Source organism: Lepidochelys kempii, chromosome 3 (genome assembly GCF_965140285.1).
Source record: "Lepidochelys kempii isolate rLepKem1 chromosome 3, rLepKem1.hap1, whole genome shotgun sequence".
In the NCBI taxonomy this organism is placed as follows: Eukaryota; Metazoa; Chordata; order Testudines; family Cheloniidae; genus Lepidochelys; species Lepidochelys kempii.
Window position 1 is genome coordinate 112,798,373 of NC_136382.1, and position 18,138 is coordinate 112,816,510.

The 18,138-nt window shown below is 36.7% G+C and overlaps 1 protein-coding gene across 11 annotated transcripts in view; it reads left to right on the forward strand.

Moving 5' to 3' along the window:
- The window catches only part of STXBP5 (syntaxin binding protein 5), a 184,306-nt gene extending 166,440 nt beyond the window's left edge, over positions 1-17,866 (forward strand). For 10 of the 11 annotated variants that reach the window (XM_073337566.2, XM_073337569.2, XM_073337567.2 and 7 more), the window contains 4 exons: positions 7,280-7,445; positions 9,561-9,672; positions 11,015-11,235; positions 12,000-17,866. In XM_073337566.2, the coding sequence (XP_073193667.1) occupies positions 7,280-7,445; positions 9,561-9,672; positions 11,015-11,235; positions 12,000-12,041 (541 nt within the window). In that variant the 3' untranslated portion in view covers positions 12,042-17,866. Of the gene's footprint in view, positions 1-4,114; positions 4,195-7,279; positions 7,446-9,560; positions 9,673-11,014; positions 11,236-11,999 lie in introns of those variants that run through there. The other variant, XM_073337576.2, reaches the window with a different exon arrangement.
- The last annotated feature ends 272 nt before the right edge of the window (positions 17,867-18,138 follow it).

The window sequence follows — 18,138 nt, forward strand, 5'->3', positions numbered from 1 at the left end:
CAGAGTCTCTTGCATGCCATGAAACAGCTGATTGGGAAGTGTGGGGATGGAGAGGGAGGCGCTGATCAGTGAGGCTGCCAGTGTGTGGGAAGTGCTGGGAGCTGGGTGGGCGGGAGGGGGGAGCTGATGGGGACTGCTGACGTATTACTGTGGCTCTTTGACAATGTACATTGGTAAATTCTTGCTCCTGGTCAGGCTCAGGTTGGCCACCCCTGATCTAAGCCTTCATTTAAGAAGTGTGTAGTTCAAAGTTGCAAGGAAGTTGTTCAAAATAGTAAATGATGCAGTGTTATCTCACTCAGTGTGCAGACAGCCTAAAAATATGGCTCTGTGATGTATGAACTTCCCTACTCCTGCTAACTCTGAAGCCTAATTATGGCACTTAAATGTCTGCATAATTGCTGTATTTCATTGCTAATCATTTTAGGAGATGTAAAGGGAAAGCAAGCCCAGAGGTAGTGGGAATTATGAGTTGTTACTGGGAGGATATACAGAGGGAAGAACTGAGGACATAAGGAAAACGGGGATGATGGAGACAAACAGTGATAGGAGGATGGAAAAGGAAGAGGGAAAAAAGGGCAGAAATAGGGATGGTCCTAAAGGTGAGCATATTTGTCCACTAAGTGACACTGAACATGACATTAAAGTTTTCAACAAATAATAAATAGCTTCAGTTATGACATCTTGACCATATTCTACCCTCCTTCTTTGTGCAAACCCCACACTGACATCAGAGGTAAATATTCCTAAACTGGTAGCCTGGCCCATGGAAGACACTAAAATTTTATAGTTGAATGAAGTTCACCTCATATAAAATATACAGTCCAATTACATATGGCTTGGCTATGTACGTTGGTAAAAATCTAGTATAGTTTTACGGCTTCCATTAATTGGCAGCACAGTTCTGTTTGTTTGGCATACTACAACGTTCTTTTCTTAATATTACTAATCTCACAACTTGAAAATCCTGAGGGGGGAATTATGATTTGATGATCATAATGATATAAAAATTAAATGTTAGCAGCCCCTTGTTTTCCTTACTCCCCCCCTCTTGTTTTACATTTTGCAGTTTATTTTGCAGTTGCTCTTTTTAGAAAAGTATATTTGTAAGTTTTCAGGCATTTCATACTTAGTTTAATCATGTCTGAACTTGAAAGTCCTAGAAAATAGTTTAGAATTTTATGGGAAATTTGCCCTTAAAAATAGCCTTCTAGGCTACTGTGGGCTACGCTTAGTGTTTCTTATTGAACAAGTCCATATATATTTCACACCTCTCCATTCCCAGTGCTAGAGAATGAGAGCACGTCCTCATTATTGAGAACTGGCATCAAGAAATAGATCAAGACTTCCGCTCACAGCTGAGTTTAAAATCTGCATTGATTCTTTTTTTGTGGGGTGTTGATAACAACCATAGTGCCTACGATATTTATCATTTCCCCTTATGGAATGGAGTATGCCTTCAGTCCACTCCATCATCAACCTGTGATAACAGTTGATTCACCAGTAAATTTACAGATCCAGTACTTAGCGTATTCTCCATTCCTGGTCTTTCAAGAGATACTGGAATATAGGCATACCTTGTGCAATCTGAAGTCTTCAGCCCTGAGTTGAAAGGAAAGTGACAGAATTTCCTTTATCTTTTGAGGACAACCTGTTGTTTGTTTAACGTGGACATTGTACTCAGTACTGTAAACTTACTTTAAATTGTCATGTGGTCCCTGTCCCAAACCGCTTAAATCCTAATTAAACATAGACAATAGTCAGACTATATGTAGCACACATTTTTAAATGAAACCATTCTACAGTGGGTTATCATACAAAGACCTCATGGAAAATGCATACTTGACGGAGTGCAGGGAAGTCTTTTGAACAAGAGGATGGAGTTTCAAAAGTAGGGAATAGCATGAAAGAAGGTCCAAAAATGAGAGCAAAGATTAAACATGGAGAGCTAAGAATATAAAGAGGAGGGAACTTGTGTAGATGTAAGCAAGGACAGATTTGTGCCAAGATTTTGAGATGAGAAAATCTGAATTTGTGAAAGGCAAGAGTAAGCCAATGAAGGGAATTCCACTGTCTACTGCACTCTCCTTTTTACAAATGGATCAAGTTTTTAGGTATTTTTCTGGTTATCTATGGCATTAGCTGCATCATTCTCCTTCATTCTGGAAAAGTATTTCTCAAATAGGCAAACGTTTTTTTTTTAAAAGTGGCTTCTCATCAGTAAAGCAGTTCAAGACTCTCTTCCAAAGCGTCAATGTCTTGTTTTTTTATTTTTTTGTAAAGCCTGACTAAAATGTCAGGCATTATCAGGTATCAAAATAGAGTTGAGCTTTTTGTAAATTATTCTTCTTGACCTACTGGTATCAGTCACTGCCAGTGAGAGGTCCAGAAATTTACACACCTTCCATCCTACTTCTCTAGACAAGCTGTTTAGGAGTTTAGATAAACAGGGTAGAAAGAGGTTACGCACAAATAGCTCTTTTAATGAGGATGGCAAACCACCAAGTTCTGATAGCTTAGAGACCATCTGTTGTGAAGCAGGGTTTTCCGAGATCTGCTTAAAATTATTCTGTAGTTAGATTCACAGTTTTTAATTGTTCTTGGTTCAGGTTGTTTTCCACACAACTGTACAAGTATAAATACGTGGAGACTAAATCATGAGAACTACATTGTGCAGGGAGTTTAGCAAACTCTGTAGCATGTCAGTCATTTTCTCTCTACTCCTGCTGAGACTTGAATTACTGATTTCACTGCAGACCACATTTCTGTGTCTCAGTTTTGGGAATCCAATTCTATTTCTCAATATTGACCTGCACAGTACTACCACATCTGCTGCTGTTCTACCAATCTCAATTTTGACACACTTTGACAAAATTTGAAGAATGTGTCACTTTTCCCTCTCCATTTTACGCCCATCTTTCCTTCACCAATTCAAGGATTCACCTCTCAGCCACCAACTGTCCAGCCAGAATTTGGAGACACTCCTTTCCGAGTTAGTTAATACCATTCTAAACAGGTCACTGAGGAGGTTACAGGTACTCCCTCCACCCAGGGCTCAGTATGCTATCAATGCAGTGTCTGCAATGCTTGCTAATCTGCAGAGAATAAGCAAATGGGAGCAGAAACCAAATGTCCTACATGGTACTACAGAGCATAGGGCCAAAAAGTACTGTCTACGCTAGGAAAGTTCTGTAAAAAGGTTTCATTGTTACTAACACTGGTTCAACTCCACCAGTGTTATCAATGTTGGGAACCTCAGTGCAGCTGACCTGATGACTGCTGCTGACATTTTCATGTAGCTCTGCTCTAAATCTAACTAATTGACCCAATTTGGACTTCCTCTTTAAGCAAATCCCTTATTCAAACTAAACCTCTTTTTAAATTATGAGCATGAGACTCTTTAATATTTTAGATTGCTGACTTAAATGCAGTAGGTGAATTTTTAAATATCAAAGATCCAAGCAGTATGAGCTACTAGATGTATTGACAGAGAAAATTGTGGTTCTTCTGTACAGGATTTTTACTCCAGGATCTTAGCCCCTGAGCAAAAAAACAAGTGAGACTACCAAAGCTCTTAATGTTTTTTGGTTCCCGAAGACAGTGGCAGTAGATACCATCATAAGCCCTGTCACTGGTCGTTGCACACACCAGTTTATCCACTGCTTTGGGATCTTAAATTTTGTTCATTCTTGACAACGATCAGCAAAGGAGCATCCCTTGGGTGCTGCAGTCTTCCAACCACCACTCCAACTCTTCCACTGTGCCTCATTTTAGTGGTATTGTCTCATTTCTCTTTGTTCCCTTTGCTTTCCAGGCATGTCCAATTTTTCATTGTTCAGTTAGTTTTTCTGAAGCTCTTTTCCCACTACAGGGCTGGGAAAACCACTAAGATGCTAGTTCCCAACTTCTTAAGAGCCAAAACTTTTGGTTCTGTGGTCCAACTTTTAATTTCAGTGTCGAGTGCTCTGGTCTTTTGACACCACTGACTTGGTGCTTTTGCTTGGTGTTTCAGTGCTCTTGCTCAGTTTTGCTTTGTAATTTCAACAATTATTGCTTTAGTGTCTTTTCCAAGGATTCTACTCCTATTCATTTCCATAGCTGTTTGTTCTTTCAGGGAGGAGTTTGTTTCTTAGGAAGGAAGGAAGGAAGGACACATCAGTTTCAAGGGATGATGCATCAGAAAGATGTCATTACTTCAGCAAATGTCCTGTATCCTTGGGAATTTTAATATGCTATGTAGGACTGTTCTGCATCTTCAGTTGTCACCATATGCACTCACTGTTATGGGGAACACCTCAAATTGCTCATTGAGGTACCTCATCTGGCACAAGGCCAATCAGAGTGCTTTGAAAGAAAAATCTTCAAAGTATAAACCTGAGTCAGTTTTGATTGGTAATCATGGAAATGAAAACTCAGTGTTGGCACTGCCCAAGAGAACCAATTTACCTGTAGGGTCAGTGGCCTAGCTTCACCACCAAAGTGTCCTGCATCTTCCTGAAAGCTGGACTCCATCATAGGTTGAATCCACTGGCATCTAGGTGTTGGCAATTGAAGTTAATGGTGATGACCTGAATTGATAACTGATCAAAGAAGTTTTAGATGGTCACCCAGGGAGCCTTCATTCTCTTTTAGAGGCAGAAGTCTGGCAATGTGCTCTTGACCTGTAGACACTTACATGCAGCTAGGAATACATGTCAGGAATTGAGCATCTCCAGTTCCTTTTATCTGATGAATGCTATCAGTTTTGTATTGTCTCTTTTGGGCTAGCATTGAAGCCACCTGGCTATACAAAATGCTCAGCAGTAATAGAAGTCTGTTTGCACAGGCTGACAGTGTATGTGTTTTCCTACTTGAACAATTGGCTGTTCAAAGGATCAGTCTCTTTCACCACAGATTATGAACTACCCAGTGTCCCAACTTGTCTCTAGCAATCAGTTGGAATATATCGGAATTCAGCCAGATATGGTTTAACTCTCAAAGCATTCTTAGCCCAGGGCAGGATCTGGGACTGCTGGTCTGGCGGAAAGGATATGCAAGAGCCAGCAAGTGTGATCTTGGATGATGCTACAAATGTTTGGCCTTGTGAGGCAGCTGCAGTGGACCTTGAAGCACGCAACACATGGCCTTTCACATCCCATTAGTATGACACAGTATGATATTCCGGCCTCAGTGGCCTGGTAGCAGACCAGGCATAATCCTCTTTAGGGAATGGATTTCCAAATGCCACCTCTTCACACTGTAGTGCAGAAACTGCTTGAACAACCTTCTTCACCTGTCTGAGTCTAACCTAAAGTCTAGGTCCATCTAAATTCGTTGGGTAGCTGCTTTGACTTATCATGCATTGGTCAAAGATAGATCAGTGCTTCCACAGCCCCTCATCATCAGGTTCATGCAAGGGCTCAGGGCTTGACATATTTTAGTACCCTTTCCAATTAAAATGCCTCCTGTGTCATGAAACATTAATATTGTCCTGACAAATTATGATGTGCCTTTTAAAAGACTCAATGATTATTTTCCTTGTAGCAGAGACTTGAGCTTGCAGAGTGTCTGAACTTCAGATTCTAGTAACTAATGCTCCTAAACTAACCTTTACTAGGATAAGTTGGTGCTGCAGAGTAATCTTCAAAGTAGTGATGGAGCTCCACCTTACTGAGCTTATTGGCAGGACAACATTTTTCTCATATTCACATGCCCAGGCAAAGCCCTTCTCTAGGTCCATAATATTAAAAGTTCCTTCCATTCTAATGGAGCAGACGAAATACCTCACACGAAGTCCACCCAATATATTGCTTTGTTTGATATCCATCACTAAGATAGCTGTGATTGACCTAGCTTGAAGCTGGAAAAATGTGTTGGCTCAATCAACCTTCGAGCAACTTCCTCTCTGTCTTCAGTTATTTCTATTTCAGATACATGCAGGTCAGCCACTTCGTCCCTGCACCACATATTTACAAAGCAATGCTGCTTGAATTCAGCCCCTACGGAGGAATCCTGCTTTGGTCTCTCTCCTGCAGAACCTATTTCTGAAGCAGGGCAGCCGAAACTCTCCATCTCCTTGATATGTTTCTTAAGAGATGTCCCTTTAGTTGGCTATGCATTTGAAATTTTGTTTTCTACAGGCTATCAGGCTTGATATTTTGAAGAGATGCCTCATGTGAAGAAAAAATCTTCTTGTATATTTTGTTGCTATTACCCTTTTTCTTTGCTGCTTGTTTGTTTCATTTTTGCCTTTACATTTTTTAAATCTCCAGGAGTTAGAATCCTACACAGCTGGTATTTTTAGAGTAGGAGGAAACTACTTGGCATGTAATTCTTCAGTTCTGAAGATAACCTCTTGCATGACTTTTGCTCTCTCACCCAAGTTCCTAAGGGAACTTTAAGATGGTGGTCTGTCTTTGTTTGCATTGAGTAATTAATCTTTTCAGTCATTTTATTTATGATTAGCTAACTTATTTCAGGGGGTGGGAGTGTAGGAAAGCAATGCTTTCCAATAACATAAGAAGCTAACTGAAGAGTTCCAAGGATGATGTTTACAGCCCAGAGATTGTATGTCATCACCAGTACGGGGCATGGTTTATGGTCTAGCCCACTATTGCTGCCTTTGGAGAGTTCAGCCTAACTTGTTCTAGTGCGGCCAAGAAGTGAGAATCCTGCAAGGTTATATATTTAAAAAAAAAAAAAAAGTACAAGGTAGGTAAGCTTTGTTTCCTCTTAAAATGCAACCAAATTAGGGAAAAGGGGAGACTAGTTCACACCAAAATGGTAGAAATCTTTTTCTTCTTGAGTACTTTCCATGCCCATTTCCCTATGAATAGAATAGATGCTCTAAAAAAAAGTACACAATGAAATAAAGTATCTTCTAGTGAAACTCAGATCACTTCTGGAAGAGGTAATCTTGATTTTATAGTGTAGGTTTAAAAGTGTGTGTGTGTGTGTGTACTAATATGAAAGGGCAGTAAAATTTTGTGCTAGAAATTAATTGTTCAATCCTACTTTAAATTTTAGGCGATAGACTTTTCTACTACCGGGTGGGTTTTTAGGTCTAAAATCAAGGAGCTACCTCGTTCACTACATGTTGTTTGTTATCACTGAGGTTTCATGCCCCCACTGAATTATGCTTGCTTGAGACCAGTCTACTGCAGTACTGTTAGTAATGCGATTACAAAGGATAAGAGGAAGAAGAGTATACTATAGTTTGTAAATATAAGTTGAGAAACTGAACAATAAAAATAAAGGTAGTCTTCCTTAACTTAAATTATCTTTTAATTCTCTTCTCAAGTTTGCCAAGTTTAAGGCCATTGTTGGATGTATATTACCTGCCACTTACCAACATGCGGATAGCCAGAACATTCTGCTTCACCAACAATGGACAGGCGTTGTATCTTGTCTCACCTACAGAAATCCAGAGAATCACATACAGTCAAGAAACTTGTGAAAACCTTCAGGTAAAGATTAGAGTGTTAATACTGTTGTTTCTTCATAAGTAGGTATCCTCTACAGGTCCCAGATCTTAATTCTTGATAATCACATGGTAGATTAAAACCCCTGCTAAAGAAGCTATGGTGCACTGGAGGGCTTTACAGTATATATAACACATCATGATCTGTGGTGCTTCAGTTCCCTTTCTGCCAAATGGTGCTGAAACATCTCGTGTACATCTGTGGGGCAGTCTTTTCCTTTTTTTGGTCAGTCATGTTCCATGTTAAACTTCCTTGATAATTCTTGCAGTTAAGGACTTCAAAATTACTTCAGTCAAAATGGTAGTAATCAAAGATGCATGCTGCCAGAAGCAGAGAGCACATACTGAAGGCATTTTGATTGACGCATTTTGTTGCGGGAATTTCAGAGATGAAGCATGAGATTCTTATCTCTTTTTTGGCCCCATATGACAAATAAAAGGTCCAGAACAGCATAAAGGGACTCCACAAGTGCCAGTTACGGATGGGGAAGAATTCCCGCAATGTTAGAACTGTGGAGGATGCACGTGCAACAAGCAACATGTTGCAGGATTAGGGCATTATCCTTTTTTGGAAAATCTTCAACATCAGTGCATAGTTGGAAGCATGTAAGCATACAAGCCTGATTCTTAGTCCACTTAGTCATCTGTTCTGGCTTTATAACTCTCCTAAGAATAATTTAGATACAAATGGAACTGACCATTAAATACCAGGATGTGTTGCATACTGTGTACACTTCAGTGTGTGTGTGTATGTGTGTTGGCTGCCTTGAATATCATGTAAGCATCTTGGGTAAGATTTTCAAAAGCAGTCCGCATTGTCCTGACTTTGCTCCTATTGAACTTAGTGGAAGTTTCACTGCTAATTTCAATGGGAGAATAGTTAAGGAGCACCAAGTGTTCCTGAAAATTCCACCATTATGTCTGCTTCCCACAAAAGGGATGGGACCAAAGAGTGTGGATCTAGAGAGGACCCAGTATCTCAGAACTTCAATCAAAGGTAAGGGTGTTCTCATGTATCTTTATGCCATGAAGTGCAAATTTTAATATCACTGTAGAAACAGAAATTCTGGGATAGAAACAGGAATTCTATCCTCTGACAACCATCAGGAATTTGTGCACTGTACATCTTCTTATACTGTTACAGTTCATGAGAACTATTGCTCCCATACTGTTGGATTAGTTCTTTTCCATGCTAATGAGCCATCTGGGTGAAACAGAGAAACAAATGAAAAAAATGTCCCTGAAAGGATAACATTTTGCAGGAGTTTTCAAGTAACACAATAGGGGTGAAATCTTGGCCTTAGTGAAGTCATTAACTTCAGTGGGGCCAGGATTTCACCCTAGAATTCTAAAAAGTGAATCCATGAGTATCCAGTCGCTGTCCATCCTAATGTTATCTCATTTTAAAAATTCCAGAACTAAGACAGCTTTTCAGCCACAGCTATAAGTCAGAAGAAAAGCTGAGTGTTTGTTTTAATTGGACCTGACTTACATGTTCTTGAATTTGTGTGTTTTGCATATTAGAAATCAGAAAAAAACATAAAGGCAGCTCGTTATATAATGAAGACATGGTGCCACAATGAAATATTAGATAGCCACAGACTTGTGTATCAGAAGCGATGGAAATGACTTGATGTCTTGAAATTAAGCAATATGTAAAAATTAGGCAGGATAACATGAACTACATATAAAGTATGGACATAAACTGGACATGCAGAAATGTGGTAAATGTAGTTTCAGCAGGAAAAGAGTTAGGGTTGCCCAATTTTTAGTTGAGGGAAGACATTGCTATTCTTAAATATTTATTTTCAAGTACTCTTGTATTACAAGCTCAAACTATTCAATAGCAGATGACTTTGAAGAGTTTCCTGATCTGTTCTTGACTTCTATTCAGGCATATTGCCAAACATAGAAGATACAATTCTTCTGAATATCTGCTGCAAAGTTCTCTCCTAGTGTGAATACGTTGCATTATGAAATTGCAAACCCTGAAGGTAGATGGTTAAAGTGAAAATGGACTACAGTAGTCTTATGTTTTTATAAGAGTCTTTAAAAAGGAAATATGTTGTTTCTTGCAATAATTTTTTTTTTCGTTACAAAGGAAATGTTGGGTGAGCTCTTCACTCCAGTAGAAACACCAGAAGCCCCAAACAGGGGCTTCTTTAAAGGCCTGTTTGGAGGTGGTGCACAGTCACTCGACAGAGAAGAACTCTGTAAGTTCATTTCTTTTATTCTGAAAAGTATTTCCACATGAGGGAAGTGGTGAACCATGCAGAATGTATTTAAATATTCTGTACAATTGTTCATTAAAAGAAGATTAATGTTTTAAAGAGAAGCACTCAGAAATCGGGAAATAAGATTTCCTCTGCAAACATAACTCGCATATTTATATGCAATATAATGAAATCCTTAAGTACGAGATCACATATTATTTTCCAGTGAATCTTCTGCCTCATTTATGCAGGGGTTGGATGGTGCAATAAGTACAACAGCTGATACATAATTATATTAATCATCACCATTCATATGTGGCCTCATACCTGATTCACTGAGCACCATCCACCCATTGTACTGATTACTCAAATATGGAAGGGAAGTGGTAAATAATGAAGCACACAGGCCAGTAATACAGAAAGATCTGGAGCACATTTTAATATGGCTAAATATAAAGTTATAAATCTAAAAACAAAGAATGTAGACCATACTTACAAAACAGGTAAGTTTATCCTGGGAAGCAGTGACTCTGGGGGGCAGGGAAAAACCACCACCACCTAAAACAACCACATTTCTGCATGAAACCTAAAAGTTTGACAAAATTATAGAAGTATCTTCAAATGTCTTCAGAATGGTAGTTTTTAACTATAGGCCTCACTTCAGGTTCCAGTTGTAATGTAAACGAAACAATTAATTGATGCCATTCTTTTTTTAAGCAGTCAGTAATATAATTCTATATTGTTAAATGGAATGAGAACCATTCTGTATGGAAATATAAAATCTGATCAGAAAATCTCAAGATATTGCAACAACCCTTTCAACCAGAAATGTGCATATTCTGATCGCAGTAAGAATAAATTGAAATGGAAATTTAAAAAAATAATGCTCCAGAAATTACGAGTAATTTTTTTTTATATCTTTTATTTTGATATTATTTTGTTTTCTTAAGCTAAGACTTAAACAGATTATTATAAAAAAATTTTTTTTCTCTGATGAAATGACCTGACACACACAAAATAATCAATATGATTTTTAATCAGGTCTGCCATTAGGTATTTGGTGTCCTAAGTGAAAAAATAATTTGGCCCTCCTTTGACTAATGGAAAAAAGTACTAATTTTACAGTAGCATATGATGTGAGGGTAATAATATTATTTAAACAGTAGTATTTGTTTTTTGTTTTAGTCAAACAGAATGCTTAAATGGATGATAATTTTGAGTTAAATTCCTAATTTTTTCTGCTTTGAAGTTGGAGTTAAACAGTGTCTAATGTTACCACTAATCAGTTTATAGGAAGCCTTATTTTTCTGTTTTGGGTATCTTGTTCCTTGAATATATGTAGTTGGAGAATCAGCATCTGGAAAGGCATCAAGAAGTCTTGCTCAGCATATCCCAGGGCCTGGTGGTATTGAAGGTGTTAAAGGATCAGCATCTGGAGTAATTGGTGAACTGGCACGAGCCAGGATTGCACTAGACGAAAGAGGGCAGAAACTAGGAGAATTGGACGAAAGAACAGCTGCTATGCTAAGTAGTGCTGATTCTTTCTCTAAACATGCTCATGAGGTGAGTCCTTTTAGTGCATCAACATGGTGCTATATCAGAGTTGTATGAGATGTGCAATTAACTTTATATTCACTGAAAAAGAGAAAAGATCTGCAAGAAATAGGAATCAATATGATTAATACTTAACACTTCCTTTGTCTCCCTATGGAGCATCACATTTTCCCCTAATGGTTAAGCTGACAATGTCTGCCATTAAAGTAACCAGCCTCACCATATAAGAATTTTTTACAGAGCTGGACTGTGCCTATCTGGCATGTGTCATGGTGGATACTGCAGGTTAGTTTCCATTGTTAAAGGAATTCATGTCATGGAGTTGGGTATCTTTACTCTATTTTATTTACATTATGTACATGTTCTATTTACACTATGCACACGAGCCCTGAGGAACTTAAATGCAGATAGACCAACCGTATTGTTTCTACAAACAATTGCAGAAATCCCAGTTTGATCATTCAGAGCAGCCACCAGGAACAGAGACCCTCATTGCAGGCCCTCCAGATCTCTTCCTGTCCTGCTACCTGCCACTGAACTTTCACCCTCACAATCAGGAGCCAGAAAGGCAGCAGCAGATTCACGCTTAGCAGATTTGTGATGGAATCTGCTGATATTACTGTTGAAGAAATTCATCACAATGTGAAAAACTTTGTGAGATAATGAAAAATAAAGAACTGATTGTCTTTTATGTGATTGTATCTCTGCATGTCTATGGCACTGTATGGAAATGTTAATTGTATTTATATCTTTACCTTTTCATTTATTTTTAGATGATGATGAAGTACAAAGATAAGAAGTGGTACCAGTTCTGACAACCTACATCCAAATAGATCAATTTAACTTTATCTTGAGAAGGGAAAAATGTCCTTTTTTTCTTTTAATTAATTTCTGCAGGACCATTGGAGTTGGAGGAGTATTCACTGTCTGTTGGATAGTGTTGTTTCCTAGCACAAATCATACACAGTTTTACCTCAGTCATATGGCTTTAACTGAGGAGCATTATATTTAAAACAGACGCACACAAAAACTTGAGTGTTTGTCATAGCTGTGGGTTTACTCAGCACTTGGGAACAGAGGTGACACAGGACACTTGGAGAAGAGAGGCAAAGGGGAAAAGATGCAAGATGGGCAGTGGCAATGCAGGATCAATCCTGTGTTAATATGTCATATGCGAAAAGTTTCTGTGTTGTTGTAACTGATGCCAGTGTTTCACCCTCCTGTGAGGAGAGGCAATAAATCAGGGGTCCGAGAGCTGGAATAAAGTTGTTTGTCTTATTGAAGTATAAATAGCTGACTTTCACCTACCCTCCCTTCCATTACTACTGAAGAAGAGTTATACTCTGTTTGCTACCATCTCTTTGATCAGACAAGCTGGAAGTCTGAAAGTTCCATATTGAAAATGTATATAAAGTTGACCTGTTCATAGTCTCTTCTTGGACCCCTGATGTAGTATTCTTGTATTCATGTCATACTTTGTCAAGTGCAAAACAAAAGGATAAAACATTTTTGCATTAAAAAAAACTCAAGTGAATAATATGAATGAATTACGTATCATGCTGAGAGTTTTCATTTGTGTTAAGGCTGTGCGAAGTGAAAAGTGAAAACATCTCCATTGTGGTGAGAAGAATATTTCAGTGTCTTTTATGTATCTTCTTTCATTCAGCTAAATCTTTCCCACTCCCCTCCTCCCCCACACAAAAAAACCAACCAACCAATTATTGGTTCAGTTTGTAAAATTTTGGTGTTGGCTATCAGTTTCATTCATCCTGTGAATTTTTATAAATGTTTAACAGAATATCTTTTTACAGCTATTTAATTAAAATTGTTGAGATGGTTCTAAGCAAAAACTGTAGCTAACTTATCCCCCTTTTGTTCTTTATTACCAAATCAAATAACTTTGGACTCAGGTTTGAAACAGTTTTAAACTCAGTGAAGATGCTGTTTCAAGGATAAGGGCAAGCATCTAATGTTAAGTAGCTATAAGTCTTTTAGTTTATTTCTTAAATCCTGTTTGTAGAGCTACTGTACAAGTCTGTATCTTAGTAGCTTCAAACATTCAAGACCTACTTAAAGATTGGAGTTAGTCTGCAAAACTATGTTTTCAGTAAATGGAAATGATACTGAAAATGAACAATAAAGAGGTTCTCAGTATTTCACAAAATGGAGGACCACACTTTTTAAATTTGGGCAGGAAAAAAAGTAAGCATTGTGCTAAATCAAAGCAGCATATTGGGTTAGTGTATGACTGCTGCACCAAAGCCATAACTGTAGGGATGAACAGTTAGAAAGAAAGAAAGACAAATCCCTGAGAAGAAAATGTTTGCATTGTAAAAACTGCATGATTTCATTATTTTAATCTCAAATTGGAAATAGTGACTAATTGCGTTTTGCAAGGGGGAATAGTTAGAGAATAACAGTGGAGAAGTTTTCTGAAAAGTTTCCCATATTGAATCATTAAGATAAACTCCTTCTAGCACCGTAGCTCTACACGTTTGTCATGCACTCCTCTTCAGGAATTCCCAGGGCAAAATTTGTTATGCTTACATCTAATTGAAAAATGCTGTTATGGGTATATAAGCTTACTGTAAACTTGACTTATTATTTGAGAGATGCAAGATATGAAGTGTTAATGATTCTTAATACAGTTCAAAAAATTATAAGTTTTGTCTGAGAAAATGTGTTCAGAATTTTCTATACAAACTGGTGAAATAACTTAATTTTATTTGGGGGTGAGGAAGTTGTTAATGGAATTCACTGACTGCCTTTTGGTTTATCAGTACTTGAGGGTGTACCACACATCCTGCCATTCTGTGCTATATCACACACAATAACAAGTCTGACTATATATTTAAATTTTTGTTAGGGAAAAAAAGTGATGCACAAAAGAAAGAAGTTACTGATATGGACATGAAAATGCTAACAAGAAGTTATAGATAAGGGTTATATTAGCTCCAGCTATTTTGACCACACGTTTGTTTCATCTCTTCTGTACGGTACCTATTTCAGTTTTGCAGTCAGTTTGCCTACTGTGTATTCAATATACATTAATCTTGTGTTTGCTTGCAATCCAGCAGCAGAAAACCAGATAAACTTACATGAGATCAATTTAAAAAGAAATTCTGAAGTGGTTGTTTAATTTTTCCCTCACCCTTAAATTCAAATTAGTTCTGTTACTTTCCCCAATGGAACTGCATTTCAGGGCAACAGGAATCTATTCAAGAAGCTACTCTGATCAGTCTTTGGGAGAGATATTCTTAGCAGTGCTTATCAACAAGTCATGATGTCATATCCATGGAAGCTCCCATCGGATTAAGAGGGAAGTCTTGCTTAGTCTTCCCAGAAAGAAGCACTGGACAGCCATCAGCAAGCAAAGCAAGATAGGAAGGAATAAGAGAGCATATATTGGAACAGGGAAGATGTCTGTTTCTTAGGCACTGAACAGTCTCATATTTTCCTTAGCATTGTTTCTGTTTCTCATGGGTCATAGTATATAACTTAGTTTCAAAAATTAGTGAAATGATCGTTGCTTACAAAATGAACACACAATGGCTCTTTAGTCAATTATAGGGACTACATAGCCAATTTTAATTGCTTTTCAATCTAAAATGTTGCCTGTCAGTGTTTTTCCTTGGAAGGAAGTTTGTTATGCGGAAGCTACGTGGCATTTTATTTCCTATTATTTCACAAATTTTATACAGTGAACCCACATTTCAAACGGAGAAGGGAAACATCACCTTTTATCCTGTTGATTAGCTTTTCAGTCCTTTGAAACTTTTTTTTTCTGTGTTTGGAAAAATATCAGAATACAACTGAACTATTACACTTCTCTCTCTCTCTTTTTTTCTTATGGAAGTGCAAGAAACTGCTGCTACTTGTGTTAAATGTTGTGTGTCACATTTAATTTAATTATCTTAAATTGAAGAAGCATTGCTTGAGTTTAGAAATCCTGTAAAATTGTAATTTGTTCTGAATGTTATTATGTATAAACATAAGCATATTCCAAATAAGTCTGAAACTGTTACACCACCCACATCTCAAGAGAGATTTGTTCTTTGGAAAATGATCAGTTAGAAAGTATTACACTAATTTACAACTCTATTCCTTGTCTGTTTTTATACTTATGTTTTGCTTGAGGTACTCCTTGCATGACAATTACATTAGAAAGCTATATCCAAAGGTGACTTTTTTTGGCAGTGAATTTTTTTCCCTGGCTTAATAAATAGCACTGATCTGACCTGAACTTTAAACTTGAAATTATTTCCTGCACTTTAAAAGCTTGGTATTTTATTCCTCAATTTTACTTTCCATATTTCTGTAGTTCTGATTAATTATTTGTATAAAAACACTCTCATACAAGACACAGTGCTTAGAACAGACTAGTCTTCACAGCTGATAATTACAGTTTAGAATATAGTTTAGAAAATGTGTGCTTTTTTTAATCAGCAAACATTGTGTATATAAATATATACAATATAGAGTCTAATAAAGGCACTTACCCTGTGTCAGCATCTGTGGTTTTTAAATAACTACAACACTTTCAGATTGGTTTCAAGATCATACAGTGGCAATCTGTTATATTTATACATACTGTTATAAAATGCTTTTAGTTTTAAAATTTTTTTATATATGTACACTTTTACCTTTAATTTAAAAAAATGTGTTAAAATTTAAGTCAAAGTACTTAAAAAGTATGTATATTATCCATACAAAATTATGTTTTAAGCTTATAATAAGAAATGCATTCATATCTCATATAGAGATACAATTACTAAACAAAAAAAGCCCATTTTTTTCTTCAGAAATATTCTGCAGAAATGAATCATCCTTACTATAACCTCCCTTTTGGAACATTCCAAAATAAAGGGAAGGGAAAGTAGTACTTTCAAAAAACAAAATCTAATTGTAAAACCCCTCTCAAGAGCTGCAGATTGCTGTTGGATGTTTACCATAATTTTTTTGTTTTAAGATAAACAAAATAAAATAAAAACTAGATTTTCAGGTATTTTTTTCAGCTTTTCTAATAAATTTCCAAATATAAGGGAGTTTTATGTATTTTTGTCAATTAAAGTTTTCCTTTTGTAGTTCACTAATTTTGGTTCTTCATCAGTTTTGTACCTGCTGATCAATATTATTTGTTTTCAGAATACGTTTTAAAAAGCATATTGTCTGTGTCTGAAGTCCCCTCATCATTCTATTCATGGTTTGATTTACCTGGGTGGAAATTGGATTGCAATTGCAGTGCTGTGTTGATGTATGTTGTTGGAATTGTGTGCAATGATTGCCTTCCTTTTCAGAGTAATTTCTCAATTGCACTTTTTCCTCATTCTAACCAGTTTCCTATATAGTCTTATGTGAATCTTTTCCTGTGGATTTTAATGACTTTGCTGTCACTGCAAAAATTTCAAATACTTTGTAGACAGAAATTAACTGTTGGGAGGGTGAGGGGGTGAAGTTAAAGTGAAAAATATATGTGGATCAGCTGAAGTAACTGATTTAACTATTTCCATTCTGACAGTTTAACTTACATTTAAAAGCAAAGCTGTTTAAATTATGCCCATTTCTAATCATCATGTGTCTTGTATAAATGTACTGTAAACTTTATATTTGGTTATAGTGTTTCAAGATAGCAGTGTATTTCTGGAATGTTTTACACTTCAGAAAAGACTGATGAATTCCAGGCCTAGAGATCCAGATAGCAGTTAAAGGTAGAGATGTAATCAGAAAATAATCAAATACAAGATGTGACTAAGTCAGTATTACTTTTAATTTTTCAAGTTAAAACACATCAAAAACTATTTTAATTTTGTTATGCAACTGTAGTAATTTCTTTTGACAGTTGCATGCCTTTTATTAATACTTGTTATATATTACCAGTCAAGACTGATTCATAGACATTACATGTTTTAAACAAACTAAGTTTAAGGAGTCTTATATGAAGCACCAATAATATTCAGCAACAGGCAAGGCAAGAGGGGAGAACATATTTTAAGTATTCCCTTTTTAAAATGTAAATAAACAGTAGTACGTTACTGCAGACCTGAGCTCCATTATGGTTCAGTGGTTAGAACTAGAAGAAACATGCTACTGCTTCATTGTACCAGCACAATGGAAAAATGGAAAACATCAGTAAATTTTTCTAATATTGCCCACTTTTTGGGTACGCATGCTTGTGGTACAGTTCTTGCTTTATGTATATCTTTGTACATGTGTATGGTGGTTTTATTTTATTTTGGTTTGGTTTTTTGTTCATTGCAATTTATTTTTCAGTTAAGTCTTGCTGAGCCCCCCTAGGTCTTGAGGGTTATTACTGGGAAATGCATTTTAGATAGGGTTGCAAATCCATCTGTCTACAAATATAGTTTCATATGAACTGCAAATTCTACTGTTACAAACACAAATGTTAGATTGTGTAGAGTTATTTTACTCATACTTGAATTAAACTGTCATCATAACAGAACAGTTAAAATTAAGTATGGAATATTTTTGTAAATAAAAAATACCTGTGCAGCTGGTATTTTAAATGGAAAATGTATTATACATTAATGTTTCAGAAAAATGTTCATATGTGTATATGAATGTCTCATTATGCTGAAGGGCTCTGATTGGGCAAAATAAACTACTCAAATTTCTCCTGAAAGATCTCAAACTGACTTTTTTTTTAATTAGTGGTTACTTGTTTTCCACTGAATGTCTTGTTTTGTTGTATTGTATAGTGCCCAGTTACTCTATTCAGAAAGGATGTTTCCCATCTGACAAACATATTCTGAGCATAGTACTGTTAAACATTTTAGTTTCTGTACATTGTGCATTTGACAGCAATTTGGGTATATTAGTTTCATTTTTTGTCTGATGCATGCCCTCCGATAAGCTCCAGAGATGGTGTGTACCACTAACAGCAGAAGCCAGAGC